This window comes from Aedes aegypti, chromosome 2 (genome assembly GCF_002204515.2).
Source record: "Aedes aegypti strain LVP_AGWG chromosome 2, AaegL5.0 Primary Assembly, whole genome shotgun sequence".
NCBI lineage: Eukaryota > Metazoa > Arthropoda > Insecta > Diptera > Culicidae > Aedes > Aedes aegypti.
In genome coordinates, this window is record NC_035108.1 from 428,818,020 (window position 1) to 428,834,358 (window position 16,339).

General features: G+C 37.2%; 1 protein-coding gene across 2 annotated transcripts; it reads right to left on the minus strand.

The window, feature by feature from the left end:
- Positions 1-1,796: 1,796 nt before the first annotated feature.
- On the minus strand, positions 1,797-15,917 carry LOC110677061. Of its 2 annotated transcripts, none has more exons than XM_021847656.1 (2): positions 15,616-15,917; positions 1,797-1,937 (listed from the first exon to the last, which is right to left on the minus strand). In XM_021847656.1, the coding sequence occupies exons 1-2, from the start codon at positions 15,872-15,874 to the stop codon at positions 1,846-1,848; spliced, it is 351 nt and encodes a 116-aa protein (XP_021703348.1). In that variant the 5' UTR covers positions 15,875-15,917; the 3' UTR covers positions 1,797-1,845. The 2 variants fall into 2 exon arrangements, with proteins under 2 accessions (XP_021703348.1, XP_021703349.1); XM_021847657.1 differs by lacking the exon at positions 1,797-1,937 and adding an exon at positions 15,475-15,609 and having other exon boundaries at positions 15,640-15,917.
- Between the last annotated feature and the right edge of the window lie 422 nt (positions 15,918-16,339).

A 16,339-nucleotide genomic window follows, 5' to 3' on the forward strand; every position in this document is an offset into this window, starting at 1 on the left:
TCCTGCTGTGACCACCAATGTATTTACTAGCCCAAGTGCTTGGCCCTACTCAGCCGCATTGAACTCGTGGAATGGATGGAACAACTGGAACTATCAGAATCATTATCAACACGGATTGGTCACATATCCTTACGCTCAGGATTGGTCCCCAGCTTATGGTCTGTATGGGCACAAGACTGTTGTTCAGGCCAATCTTGGAGGTCATGCTTCTTATCCATGGGGTCTTCCATGGGGAACCTATGGAGCTGGTAACGCAGGAAATTTTGGATGGGGTAAGAAAGTGGTGTACAAGTGATCGATGATGGAATAAAGGATATGATATTTGAAGAAACAAAAACTGAAAATCAGAATCAGTCAGTCAAGCCCAAATGAACATAAATGTCCCACTGAAATTAAATCAGTAGGAAGTCTTTTCCATTGGTGTCCCAGTGAGCACATTCGCAATATGTTACAAATCTATTGATAGACACCAACGCACTCAACAGCACGATCAGTAGTAAGGTAGACAGACCAGCCCTTTTGCCTCCCACGCATGATCGCATGACTAGTTTTGTGCAATCAATCAACACATCCGTCTGTTGGTTGGGTTTATATCCTGAATATATCTGATGCACGTTTCTCGCAGATTACGCAGAAAACAGACCTACAAACCTCAGATTTGGTCATCCCTGAGAACCTCTTACGACAATCTCCACTTTGAAGGATTAAATCCATTCATTCCTTATCTTTGATCTTACTTGATGTCTAACACGGAAGAATTAGGAATCTCAAATCTAATAATAACCAGTAGAAGATTCTACCGTTTCCATAACTTCATAAGCAAGCTTTTTATGTGTTTTTTTTGAACTCTGAGATAAACAGTTATTCTAAAAATTATATACATAATCACTCACGCGGAATACGCAATTAATCAAAATGGCTCCAAGCTTTTCATAATGTTTTATGCTTATAGTGGAGGGCAAAAAAGTTTTGACTGTTACTTGTTATAACTTATTAGTTGAATTTTTCCAATACTAGATTATATGCTAGATTGTCAGGTTCCAAATCATCACATTTCTTGAGAGAAAACTTTACTATTGGTAAACCTTTGATGAGTTTCTTTTACGTGTGCTGAAATACACACAATGCAAATTTTTGCCCCGATTTACTGTGAAGAAATTTAAGGAACCATGAACCTTAAAAATGATAGTAAATCTTCGAGCTGTTTAGTGCAATACCTAGTCTAGTACACAGCACTGAAGACGGCCTTACAGTTGAGGTCGAAGTTCGCGTATTCATCGAAGGATACAAACTCTAGTGGAATTGAATGGTATAGTACTAAATTCGGTTTTTCATCTCCTTACAATAACACCGCCGTTCAGCTGCCAAAACCAAAACCGAAAGGACCAACCTTTATTTTTACCATATACTAGCGATTAGTGACATAAAATGGGTGCCGATGGCGGAAATTTCAAGAATTTCAAAATAAATAAAGTAAGTTACTTGTAAGAGTACGATCTTTGACCTTCATATTCAACTTCAGGGACCATAGAAGCATAGAGTATAATCGTACTTGCCACACGATGCACCAATGTGAAAATGGCAACCATGGCGAATAAAGTTCTCAGTTGGTGGAAATGCTCATTCAACACCAAGATGAGAAGCAAACTTTGTCCCAGTAGTCAGAAGAAGAAAAAGAAAAAAAAATCATCCAATGCGAAATAAAATAACACAAAATATTATTATTGCAAAAAACTGGAAGAGTTTCATTTCAATGGTTAAATTGGCCTTTTAAGCATTTTTTTGTTCAATAAAACTTAAACTTGGTAAACAATCCAATCATTTATTTCATCATTATTGCTCCATTCAGTACCCGTACTTCTTGCCCCATCCATAGTTTCCTGCGTAGCCAGCTCCGTAGGTTCCCCATGGCTGTCCCCACGGATATGAAGCGTGACCTTCAAGGTTGACAACAGTCTTGTGCCCATACAGACCATAAGCCGGGGACCAATCCTGAGCGTATGGGTAAGCCGTCAATCCATGATGGCCATCATAATGGTTGTTCCACTTGTTCCAGTTATTCCATCCATTCCAGGAGTTCAATCCAGCATTGTAAGGCCAAGCAGTGGTTCCGGAGACTACAGCAGTGGTGGCAGGAAGATATGATCCTTGAGCTGCAACAGTCAGGGTGGCGATCAGCAAAGCAAAAATGGCTTTCATTTTGATTGTTGTTTGACTTCGTTGGATGGAGTGCTGAAGACTAACTGTATCGAATTGGTGGATTGATGTGCCATTTTATACATCTGAGAACAATAAATGCCGCTCCATCAATTGTCACGGATCCTTGATATTGTTTGCTTTGGAAAAAGAAACGTTAGAACTCAAATCAAGTAAATCCCACATCGATCAAAATATGTCATGGCTAATACTGGTACTATGGCGAATGCATATATCCTACCAGTATTAAACTAGTTCTTATAAAAATATAGAAATGGTTTTGAATGACTTAACCAATATGAACCTATCGTTATTTAACATACATGCATTATAAGGCCTTAATTGAAAATATAATTTAATTATTAAAAAACATACAAGTGTTAGTCATCGTTAAAGATGAATCGAAGCCAAAATTCAAATTTTCATGAGCACGGATCTGGAAAACCAAACATCCGTTTGAGCTGAAAACCTAATCGATTGGTCAGCACCAGCTAGTGGCCAATCGATAAAGTTTTCAGCTTAAACGAATGTTTGGTTCTCCAGATCCGTGGTCTTGAAAATTTGAAGTTTGGCTTCGATTCATCTTCACCTTAATAATGTCGCAGTTTGAAGCCAACGAACCATTAAATGGCTGTCTACCAGAACTGCCAGTATCGTCAGTGAACCGTAAATTGTACCATTCACAATCATACACCGATAGTCACATTGTAAGGAAGTCATAGCTGTATAAAATGTGACACCTGGACCTGAGGTAGACACAGTTCGTTTTCAGTTTTTCATTTATATCAATCAAATCACACAACTGCCAAACAATCAAAATGAAATTCTTTATCGCACTCCTCATTGCCTCGTTGGCTGTTGCCGCTCAAGGATCGTATCTTCCTGCTGTGACCACCAAAGTCGTTACTAGCCCAAGTGCTTGGCCCTACTCGGCCGCACTGAACTCGTGGAATGGCTGGAACAACTGGAACGACTACCAGAACCATTATCAACGCGGATTGGTCGCTTATCCATACGCTCAGGATTGGTCCCCAGCTTATGGTCTGTATGGGCACAAGACTGTTGTCCAGGCGAACCTTGGAGGACACGCTGCTTATCCATGGGGTCTTCCATGGGGAACATATGGCGCCAGTTATGCAGGAAACTTTGGATTGGGCAAGAAAGTTGTATACTAAATTGAAATTATTGACGGAATAAAGAAACTGAATTTAATTGATGTATTAAAGAAGAATTGAATTATTATTTTATCAAAAACAATGACTCAGCATTATGAATGTCTATAGGTGTTCATTGTTGTCTGTGACACTGTCTGTTAGGAACCATCCATAAATGACGTAGCATTTTTTGGCCAATTTTTAGCACCCCCCTTACCCATCGTAGCCTATTTTCCCATGGTAAGTAGCATAGTCGTAGACTTTCCCCTCCTCTCTAAAATGCTACGTCATTTATAGACGGTCCCTTACAATTCTGACAACTGTTCCGCCTACGTATATATTATTTGAACTCAACTATACGATCAGCGATATGCAGAGAAAATGGATGGCTACGAGGTAGACAGATCAACCTTTCTTACGCCCACTAATGCTCACATTGTTATGTTTGCACTGAAAGGCACCACATCCGTGTCTGTTCGTAGCGGGTTCGTATCCTGGATGTTTTAATTATCGTCTGGATCGACTATACGCACGCATGTACAGTCAGGATTCCTATAGAACGTTTGATAACATCTGATAGTATCAGCAATACCTAAATCCACGCTTTTTCAACAATGCAATGGTTTTTCGTAAGATATGAGTAGTTACACAATGTTATTCAAGTAAACGTAATTAAAATTTCTAAATGTTTTTCGGTGATTTCATTTTGTTTCATAGTCAACAATAAGAAGTGAATTGATTTAGACCAAAATAAGATCATCTGACCGTTGTGCACAACCCAAGAACTAACAAAACAAGTCAGATAAGGCTAGAAAACATGCCAACTGCTGTCTGCTCTCTCTCAAGGTGCTCCTATTCAGAACGTTCACCAAACGTATCAATAAAATGTAGCTATGCAATCCACTTTTGAATTTATTTCACGATTTGACACTTCTAGTATAGATCTTCAATATAAAAATACTAAACATGGTCGTAGCTAGGAAAAACAGAACAAGGGGCCTGCATTAAAAAATTGCTCACTATTTTCAAAAAATCATAACTTTATGATGAGCAAACCGATTTTTGATTTTATTTTACCATTGGTCAAAATTATGTCTTTCAGAGAAAAAATATTGCACTAGGTCGTAGTAATAGTAGTAAACATATCACGCAGACCCTTTTCATAACCTATATCCATCCATCTCATGTCACTACTGACGCGCGCAGAATGAGTGCGATTTATTTAGTGTTGAAACTGTTTGCTCTAGTATCAGTGCTTGAACTTTGTTGAAACTGGTTGTTCCAAATCTGAAAGAATGATATATCAATTGCCGACAGACTCAAGTGGGCAGGTTACACAGTATGAATGCCTGAGAAAGGAAGTTGGAACCCTTGTTGAGATACTAATAGAGATAAATGACTTCATGATATATTGCGATCACAAGACCATCCCGAAGTAAATAATTGCATACGGGATCCCTAGTGATTGGTAGGATTTGATGAAATATCGACTGCGATTGAGCCCTCGAATGCGATCAACGTGAAGCTGACCTGCTGTTCAAATGATTAAAACAAAGAAACACGATGATGTTCACAAAAATTTACTAATTTTGATGGATTTTAAAAATGTTGCCAAAAGCGGATCATTCCAAAAATGAAATCCAACTGTAGTTGAAGTCAAACTTTATGACTTTTCACAACTACCAAAAGACTAACATTACATGTACTTTGAAATTGGTTTAAATGAACAACTTGAGGTGAATTTTGTGAATGCAGAAGTTAACATGAATTCAATTTCAACTCAACGTTAACTGTCAAGAACTATTAGAAATCGATGATGTGATTCCAACTATTTTATATCACATCGAGAGGTTGATTGAAGGTGATAAGACACATCACAAATGCTCGAAACGATTCGAAACTATACCGAAGATTTACAAATTTTAAAACTAACTCAAAGCAAAAACACTCAAATAAAATGTTCCGATATCGATTGATGGAGTTTAAACGACGATTCACTTCCAAATGAAAGTTAAAAGCTTAAAGATTCTTAAAGGAGTTTAGTTTGGAAAAACTTTAACTACAATTTCATCCCTACCCAGGATCGTGCAAAAGTTTTTTATTTTGTAAATGACTTAATACCAAACAACAGTAAATTGTGCGCCTACGGCATTCGTAGCGATGATATTTGTAAAAGATGTGGTCACCGTGATAGCAATAACACTGTTCGACAAAAAAAAGTCAATCTCAATCAGAGACCGGACAACCCGGGCTTGACAGTATAAAAATAAACAAAAATAATGGCGTTTTCAGAATGTTCGTGTCTGCCCCAGGTCATTTTTAAAATATATTTGAACTTTTTGCATTTTTTATTTAAAAATCTAATCTAATCAACAAACCGACACAGTGTTTTATATTCAGGACAGCGGAATTCATGTGCCATATAATGTTTAAAACGTTAAGTCCAATATGAAGAGTTATAATAAGATTTGCAGGAAGCCCTCCCCCCTTTTTTTGCACCCTCCCCATTTTTAAAGTATCGCAAATGATGGAATATTTGATGTACAGGGGGTTGTCAAAATAACTGCCCGACTAGAGGCTTGTAACAGAAATATAATAAAATTTTATCAGAATATGATTTGCATATCATATTATGATATAATTTTGTTAGGCTCCGTCATCCATAGAACATAATAAAACAGAAATATAACATAATGTGTTTTATTTCCCTTTAAGATATTTTTTTGTTCATTTTTAACAACTTTATAACAAAATAAATAGATAGTTATGCATTTCAATAATGTACAATATTATCGTATATCGAACAGTATTATAATTTTGATTCTTTGTATTAAACATTATAACTTGGTTTGATATGTTTTTGATAGAATTAAAACACATTTTGTTATGTTTATGTTACTATTCATACACTTTTTGTTATAATTTTAGTTATTTTAACAACATCCTGCATCAAGTTTGTAACAACCTATGTTCGAAAAAAACTTATAACATAATAACATATGATGATATAATTTTATTATGTACCCTTAGTCGGGTGGGACAGGCAAAAATTGGGCCAACTTTGGAATGCTGTAACTTTGACAAAAATTGACCGATTTCAATTCTTTAAGAAGTAATGGACGGGTCAACTAATCTAGTTTTGAGGTGCATCCACGGAGATGAACTATGACCACCGGATACCGGTGATAATCCGGATTTCCGGAAGCATGTCTTATGCAGTAAAATTATGACGTGTTTTTAGCAAAGGTCTCGGCTAAAAAATCAAAATTTTACTACACATGAAGATAGAAGATCTAATTCTGAAGCGATTGGTGCGCCAAGTATTAATATTGGTCCAGAAACAACCAATATATGGCCATTTCCCCGGAATCGGTGCCGGTAATGGATCCGAATTGGGATCAAACAATTTATTCACTCAAAATATGTCGCGCAATATTGTTTTCTCCCTAGCTTATCATAAAATACCCTATTATAAGTTGAAAATGAGTCTTGTACAGATTTGGCCACTCATGGCGCCGCCCAGTGCCCCGGGGGAACCTTGCATAGAGGACATTTCGATTTTGACACCAAAGCATATCATGCGACGGCTCATTCTTCATGTCTTGTCGTAAATAGGGCAACTGTCAGGGTCACAAAAGTGGCCACTGTAGTCAAATATCCACTGTGCATTCAGATCGACTTTTTTTGTCGAACAGTGTAAGCATAGGCTAAAAGATTGCCCAGCCTCAAAAAAGTTTGGGAATGGTGCAGCCAGATCGATCGAGGTCGCCTTGATATAAAGTGTAGAGATATTGAACAACTGTTATCATGCAATATAAATTTGAACTCTAAAAAAAAATCTGCGCTCTGGCTGACAATTCGGGTTGTATCTCACAATCTAGAAATTTCAGAACCTAATTTGTATGTGTTTAAAAAAGAGTTAAGAGAAATGAGATGGAATAATGGAAAAGTGTTTGCTAAGCTTTTCGGTAGTTTTTTGAATATAGCTTAAAAATGCATAAATGACAGTTGTGAACTGCACTAATTGCTTAGAGATAAATGCAAAAAGAAATAGATTAAGGACCTACACAAACATTGTATTTCTAAAACTAAACTCAATAAAATAAGAAAAAAAAAGCTATATCATCAAACATTGAAAAAGAATTCTCTCGTTTAAATTCAAAGCATCCATCATGAGAATCATTTCAATGCATTCTAAATAGTAAAGGCGGTACAATGACACACTTTTTTTTAAATTTGTAAGGTTTCAAACAAAAATAAAAGCCCAGAAAGCGTGCAAAACGATAACGGCTATTTTTCTTTTAAATCAGTAAAAACTGATATCTGGTTACAAGAAGTTTTGAGGAAATTTCCTCCTACTCCATTCAATAGTATCGAGAAAAAAGTTTTTAGGTAATAAGGACCACACAAAAAATGACCGAAGAGCCTCCACATTTGAGTATCCAGCCTTGGAAGAGCTATTCTGATTCATCATATCTACAAACTCAAACCGCCTCCACCAACCCCGAGCAGCTTCGCTGCGAGTTTCTGGCCAAACGGTAGTGCAGGAGCAGCCGTGTGGGCCAACGCGAAGAAGAAGTACATATTCAGTAACTGCAGCAGTGAGTACAGCATGTCCCAATTAGTCTCGCTTACACGTTACACGAATATTAGACCCAGCTTAGTTACTGAGCTAGTTTACCGGGAGTGGTTGGAAGCAACTCTCTCTTCAGGGATTCCCAAGGGAGTCTCGGGGGAGTTATGCATGATTGAAAGATTGATGTAATCAATCTCCAGTTATGTTGCGTTAAACATCAATTCTTTTATTTGTCCATTGAGCCGAATTTAATACACAACTTTCTTACCCCATCCAAAATTTCCTGCATAACCGGCTCCGTATGTTCCCCATGGTAGACCCCATGGATAAGAAGCATGACCTCCTAGATTTGCCTGGACGACAGTCTTGTGCCCATACAGACCATAAGCCGGAGACCAATCCTGAGCGTATGGATAAGCAACCAATCCGTGCTGATAATGGTTCTGGAAGTCGTTCCAGTTGTTCCAACCGTTCCACGAGTTCAATCCAGTTGAATAAGGCCAAGCACTTGGGCTAGTAACGACTTTGGTGGTCACAGCAGGAAGATACAATCCTTGAGCGGCAACAGCCAACGAAGCGATGAGGAGTGCGATGAAGGATTTCATTTTGATTATTTGGGAGTTATTTGGTTTGATCGATACAAATGAAGAGCTGAAGACGAACCAGGCTTTATTCTGCTCATCTTGATCTGATAGATGAAGCGACCTCGTACGCTCACAACAATACTCCACTGCACTGTGACGTCACGCATCAATTTTGACAGGTACTGGTCCTGTTGTTTACAGTTTGGACTTAGTACTTTTTTCGAATCATTCTTAATTTCGTGAAAGTTTGCTGCGAGGAGAGGTCAAATCCACTTCAGATACCCACGGATCGTATTATTCTATCTTCCTACCGTGGAAAATCGTCACCATCAGCATGCTGGTGATAGAAATGCGAAGATGAAAAAATGATGGAAAAAACGACTAAGTCCGAAACGTAAACAACAGGACCAGCAGCTGTCAAATAAGTGAGGTTAGGCTCGTCATATGCAGCGCTCTATTATGAACCAGCATTCGCTGTTGGTTGAATAATCCGTGGCTGAGAGAGTGGAGAGAAACGTTGGCTCTATCCAAACGCACATCTTCCATTTGACAGCTCTAGCTTACTGCGAGGCTCTGCAAACACATCATCATTGCTTTTGGGATGAACTGAGGTTGGTTTCTCCGTCAACACAAGAGCATGATTTCGCTGTCCTCTTTGCCCTTTTGGGCAAAGAGCTACAAAGAGACAACGAAGAGCTGTCTGGAAATGCTCTTCCCCGAACTGAGAAATGGGAAAACATGCTCTCCCCCTAACTGAGAAAGGGAGAAAATAATCTCCTTCTCTTTTAAGCACTGAGGTTGTCAAAACAAGCTCTTAACCACTGTGGGAATGAAAATAACAAAACACAAACGTGTGAACTCTTCATCCCGCAGAGCTCGTACGCTCAGTTTGTGTGTGGGTAAAATCGCTTCTCTTTTGTAGTTGATCATTAAAAGGGGGAGAAAGAGGATAAGTCAAGAGCAAGGAAGAAGCCTGAGACGAACTATGCCTTACTCAGGTTTAGGTGTCACATTTTATACAGCTATGACTTCCTTAACCACTAGTGGTCATTTGTGTATGATTGTGAACTGTATAGTTTACGGTTCACTGACGATAGTTTCAGCTCAGGTAGACAATTATTTAATGGTTCGTTAGCTTCAAACTTTTATCAAACTAACGATGATTCACAATAGTATGTGTTATTAAAATTTGATAAAATATATCTATTATTGAATTCAATAATGCATAAGTGTTTAGTGTTGAATTTACTTCGACAGTTTAAATAGAACAGGAACATACTTTTTATTGCTTTATGTGTGTGTGAATCGATCCTGAGTATTAATGATGCTTTTCCTTAAGCAAACAGAATCACTGATCCGTAACATAAAATGGAACGGCACATTTTTTTTTTTTTTTTTTTTTTTTTTTTTTTTTTTTCTAAGGCACTCCGTGCTCATGGCCACTACTGTGCCGGAATCAGTTTTTATCTGTATCTTCCTTACCGATACAGTTCTATTTTTAACTAATCTATATTTACATCTGCTTTCACTCTCTTCCGCTCTTTTTTGCTCTCACACCGAACAGGTAGGAGAGTGAGAGCTGTTGGTCCAATCGATTTCCATAAGCCATAGTCCATTGCTCTCGCGGTGGTTCGTTTTGCCGTGTTCCTGAGTCGTTTGAGGCTAGCTGCCTGCGAAGTGGGTCAAGTTTGTCTCAGTCACCATCTGAAACTGACGGAGAATGGATGTGCTCCCCTTCTAAGCACAGTCCTCCGTGCGGCGTCTTCTGGTGGCTGGACGGGTTATTTTTTGGAGGGGCTGGGAATTGAATCCATGACCTTCCGCTTATGAAGCGGAAGCGTAAAGAACGGCACATGTTATCGCTCAAAAGCCACTATGGATAGAAGTAACAGATGTATAAAACGGTTCATCAATCCACCAATTCGATACAGTTCGTTTTCAGCACTTCATCCAACAAAGTCAAACAACAATCAAAATGAAAGCCATCATTGCTTTGCTGATCGCCACCCTGGCTGTTGCCGCTCAAGGATCATACCTTCCTGCCACCACAGCTGTCGTAACCGGAACCACTGCTTGGCCTTACAATGCTGGATTGAACTCCTGGAACGGATGGAACAACTGGAACAAGTGGGACAACCATTATGATGGCCATCATGGATTGGCGACTTACCCATACGCTCAGGATTGGTCCCCGGCTTATGGTCTGTATGGGCACAAGACTGTTGTCCAGGCGAACCTTGGAGGTCACGCTTCATATCCGTGGGGACAGCCATGGGGAACCTACGGAGCTGGTTACGCAGGAAACTATGCATGGGGCAAGAAGTACGTGTACTGAATGAAGCACTAATGATAATGGGAAGAATTCGACGGCAAAGTTACAAATAAACAATAATATTTTTTAATTTGAAAGCTACTTTTGAACAACGTTTTGAAAGAAAATCCATACTTTTAAGCTAACTTTTCGCGATGATATTTTTTCTTATGTCTCATGGCCAAATGTAAAATTATTCTAAATAATGGCGTTAGTCTTTTTCTTCAAAAACAAGTTTTATTTTTCTCAACCATCGACTACTATATTTCCAGACTTTAAGTGACACACGAGCTAGTGCCATTCAGTCTTACGTTATAGCAACACTTCCGGTATATTAACTTGTAGACGCCGCGGCGAACGTTCTGATATTTGTTCAGTAGAAAAGTTTACACCTTTTGCAATATGTAGGATCCCTGGTATGCTTGCATGTCTCTCTGAACGGCGGAATAGAGGGCATCGATTATTGACCTAATGAATGTTAAACAGAACTGGTTCCAGTTGTTCCTACTTGAATTGACCATAGATACGAAGAAAAACAAAGATTATTTTTTGGAAATTATCTTACATTTTGGAAAATCCTTAGAAGCCGATTCTGGCATGGCGAGTGAAAAAAAATATTAAAGTAATGAAAAAGGGTCGAAAATTTGGTTCTTCTTCTTGGCATTAACGTCCCCACTGATACAGCCGGCTACTCAGCTTAGGTTCTTGTGCTCCACAGTTTTCAACTGAGAGCTTACTTTGCCTAAGTTGCCATTTTTGCATTCGTATATCGTGTGACAGGTACGATGATACTCTTTGCCCAGGGAAGTCAAGGAAATGCCCATAACGAAAAGATCCTGGACCGACTGGGAATCGAACCCAGACAGCTTTAGCATGGCTTTGCCTTGTATTTCAATGCAATTCTTACCAGTCCAACGAAATATCAAGTTACTCAAAATTTCTAAAGCATTCTCAATCAAGAAAACGTTTTCGAAAATTCCTGGGAGACTGATTTGGACGAAGTGGGAACTATTATAAAAAAAAAAACATAAATATGAAAGCTCCTGGTGATGACGTATCTTTTAACATCCCCAATAAGAAACTTCCAGAGCGTAGCGTGTCATTCTTGGTTGATATATTTTACAAACGTTTTCAGTTGGCATACTCTCCTGACAAATAAACAAATACTTAGGTTCGAATTTTAAAACCAAACAAAAATCCTGCAGCAGCTTCTAGCTGTCGTCCAATCAGCTTACTTCCCTCCATCAGTAGTTTTTTTAGACGGTCATTTTGAACAGAATGATAGTCCGCCATGGACATTTGACCACTCATCATTTTTTACGTGTAACAAATATAATTCGTTTCAACAAACCTGTAGGCTATTCTAAACATTGCTCATGAGCGGTTCCATTTGAATTAGAATGTCGGTTTGCTTTTGTATTTTTTGATTTGGCTGAAATTTGGCATATGCTTTTTTTATACCCAAAAATGCCTTTTTGCATCATCGGTTCGCCATTTTTAACCTAGCGTTACTTTTGAGAAGGGCCTAAGAAAAAAGCCTTAACAATTTTCAAAAAATTAAAACTCAAATACTATTTGTCTGATCGGTTTGGTGTCTTCCGCAAAGTTTTAGGTTATTGTTGGAACTATCTGGAAAAAATATACACAGTAAAAAAAATTGTATTTTTTTTATATCGAAAATAGAGCTTAAAAATCCATTTTCACAAAAATCGTTTTCTTGATTTTTTTTATTTTTTTATATGTTAAAGTAGACAAAAAATGAAGTCTTTTGCACAGTGGGTCAAAATGGAGAAATCATGGACAAAAAAGTTATGATTTTTTGAAAAAAGGTGAATTTTTGAAAATGGTCATACAGTGAAACCTCCATGAGTCGATATCTGAAGGGACCATCGACTCATGGAAATATCGAGTCGTGGAAACAAATCCCTTGGAAAGCTGTTTGAGGGGACCATCATAGTAACCATGAAATTTTATTTTTAGTATGGTTCCATGAGTCGATATCGAGTCATGGAACATCGACTCATGGAAGTTTAACTGTAATAAACTTTTTAAATATTTTTCAACTCGATTTAATGAAAGAACGCAAAAAAACTTAGAAACGGTTTGTCCGATCAGTTTGGTGTCTTCCGCAAAGTTTTAGGCTATTGTTGGGACTATCTGGAAAAAATATACACTGTAAAAATATGTTGTAATTTTTTATATATCGAAAATAAAGCTTAAAAATCAAATTTCTCAAAAATCGTATTTTTATTATTTTTAATATATGTTGAAGTAGACAAAAAATGAAGTCTTCTGCACAGTGGGTCAAGATGGAGAAATCATGGACAAAAAAGTTATGATTTTTAAAAATAAGGTGAATTTGTTGAAAATGGTCATGATAAACTTTTCAGATGTTTCGGTAGCAATTAGCAAAATTTTCTCATATACCTTTTTTGTTGAAAATTTTGCGTACTTTCATAAAAGGGCTTTTTCACAAATTTCATAACGCTGAAGGGGGTGGGTGGGTGTCCTCACGGTGTTATGGCCCATACATAATTTGTAGAATATTCATACAAAAAGCGTTACGAAGGGGTGGGTGGGTGTCCAAAATGGTCATTTTCAGCGTTTTGAAATAAATGAATGAGCCCAAATCGGGTCAAAAAGCATTCAAAAAGTTTATTTAGACCATATTGAAAAATCAACCTTTTTTTAAACAATCATAACTTTTTTGTCCATGATTTCTCCATCTTGACCCACTGTGCAAAAGACTTCATTTTTTGTCTACTTTAACATATAAAAAATAAAAAAATCGTAAATACAATTTTTGAGAAAATTGATTTTTAAGCTTTATTTTCGATATATAAAAAATTATAACATTTTTTTTACAGTGTATATTTTTTTTCCAGATAGTCCCAACAATAACCTAAAACTTTGCGGAAGACTCCAAACTGATCGGACAAACCGTTTTTAAGTTATATTATAATAACCGAAAATTGAAAATTATATCATAATTTTGTATTAAAATCGCTGTATCTTTAAAACGGTAAAAGTAAGCCTTTTTTGTTGTAAATTTTGCGTACTTTCATAATATCGAGTTTAAAAATATTTAAAAAGTTTATTATGACCATTTTCAAAAATTCACCTATTTTCAAAAAATCATAACTTTTTGTCCATGATTTCTCCATCTTGATCCACTGTGCAAAAGACTTCATTTTTCGTCTACTTCGTCTAACATATAAAAAAAAAATCAAAAATACGATTTTTAAGAAAATGGATTTTTAAGCTCTATTTTCGATATACAAAAAATTACAACATTTTTTTTACAGTGTATATTTTTTCCAGATAGTCCCAACAATAACCTAAAACTTTGCGGAAGGCACCAAACTGATCGAACAAACCGTTTCTAAGTTATAATTTTTAGAAAATTATTAAGGATTTTTTTCTTAGGCCCTTCTCAAAAGTAAGGCTAGAGTCAAAATGGCGAGCCGATGATGCAAAAAGGCATTTTTGGGCATAAAGAAAGCATGTGCAAAATTTCATCCAAATCAAAAAATATAAAAATGAAATTTGGGAAAAAAAGTCGTCATTTTCTGTGGAACCGCTCTCATCTAAACATAGAAAACTCATTCGACAATGCTTGGTATGGAAATTTGATTGTGAAAAAACACTTTAATTATTTACAACTTATTGTAAGTACAATCCGAATCTATCTATAAAATCATACACTGCAGATAAATTATCAGAACTCCATGTCTGAAAGACTTCCTTTAAGAGGTTGGTGTTCCTCAAGGCAGCATTTTGGGACTAATGTTAAACATTATTTTCGCATCTGACTTACCTGAGTTACATCAGGAATATCAGAAATCTTTGTCTGCGGATGACACAGGCCTTTCCGCCAAAGGACGAAGCTTGCGTATCATCCGTAGTCGATTGCAAACCAAAAGCTCTTCTTTTGAAACCTTCAAGTAGGTAGAAACTTGAGTTCGTAAGTTCATTGACACATAAAAATTACGCTCTATGATGTTATTTCAAAAATTTCTTTTACATTATTTATTTATTTATTTGTAATAATTATTGCGACGTAAGACATTGTCTTTTAAATTGCCACAAACTGACTTCAAATTGGAGTTTATGATTTAATTCACTTATCTAATACAACTCTATTTTTCCTAGTTCCTGAAGGTTCCGTACTACCTAATTCATGTTGCTGAATTTGATAAGATCCTGCCTAAATCCAATAACAGAAGAACATAATTTAATACTGATGGGTAACGCATTCCAGTGTACGACGCTTCGCACAAAGAAAGATTGGCCGTAATAAACAGAATAATGTTGAGGGATGCTAAAATTCATTGTACGAGGCTGTCGCATACGAGTTATTTTTGAAAATAGATAATTCGGGGTTCTAGATTTAATTATTTTATGAAGATTTAAACATAATCTGTATACAAAGAAACGTCGGAAAGAGCATCCAAGTAATGATTCATGCAAATGTGAAACTCTGGAACATCTGGGAAGGCAATGGACATATCGCACACAAGCATTAAGGGCAAGACGCATTTTATTCATGGCAGCCATGGACGCATTACTGTATATGAAATCACAGTAGATAAAATGCGGTATGTTCGATAATTTTAGAATGAGGATGAAGTAAATCTTAATAAAACACTTATCTACATATTGCTAGACCATCAAATCATTTATTTCATTAATAATGTTTCATTCAGTACACGTACTTCTTGCCCCATCCATAGTTTCCTGCGTAGCCAGCACCGTAAGTTCCCCATGGCTGTCCCCATGGATAAGAAGCATGACCTCCAAGGTTTGCCTGTACAACAGTCTTGTGTCCATACAAACCATAAGCGGGGGACCAACCCTGAGCGTAAGGGTAAGCCGCCAATCCATGATGGCCATTATAATGGTTGTCCCAGTTGTTCCATCCATTCCAGGAGTTCCATCCAGCGTTGTAAGGCCAAGCAGTGGCTCCGGAGACGACAGCGGTAGTGGCAGGAAGATATGATCCTTGAGCTGCAACAGCCAGAGTGCCGATCACCAAAGCAATGATGGCTTTCATTTTGATTGTTGTTTGACTTTGTTGGATGGAGTGCTGAAGACGAACTGTATCGAATTGGTTAATTGATGTACCGTTTTATATATTTGAGACTTTTCTACGTAAGAGGAACAATGAATGGGTAGTTAGTGCCATTCCATCAATTGTCACGGATCACTGAAAAAACCATGGAAGCTTAAAAATATATAGATACACCCGATACTGTTTTTGCACGGATTTTTTTTACACGGCCGTGCAAAAAAAGTTTTCATACATTTTTTTTCGCCAAAACCACGGTTTTTGAAATTTTGAACTGAAAACTTTTTTTACACGGTACGCATCCCCCGTGCAAAAACAGAATAGGGTGTATTACCATCAAGAACAAAATTGTTGTAGGCATTTATTGCATATTGATAATAAACTAAAATAGAGTATAATCAACCATTGGTAAAGATGTTAGTGTTCCGATTCCGGTCACGGTATAGGATG

Coding starts and splice junctions, on each gene's coding strand:
- LOC110677061 (XM_021847656.1), bottom strand. CDS start 15,874: ATGAAAGCCATCATTGCTTTGGTGATCGGCACTCTGGCTGTTGCAGCT. Junction 1,938..15,615: donor TGTACAGGCAAACCTTGGAG/GTCATGCTTCTT, acceptor TCAACCTTGAAG/GTCACGCTTCATATCCGTGG.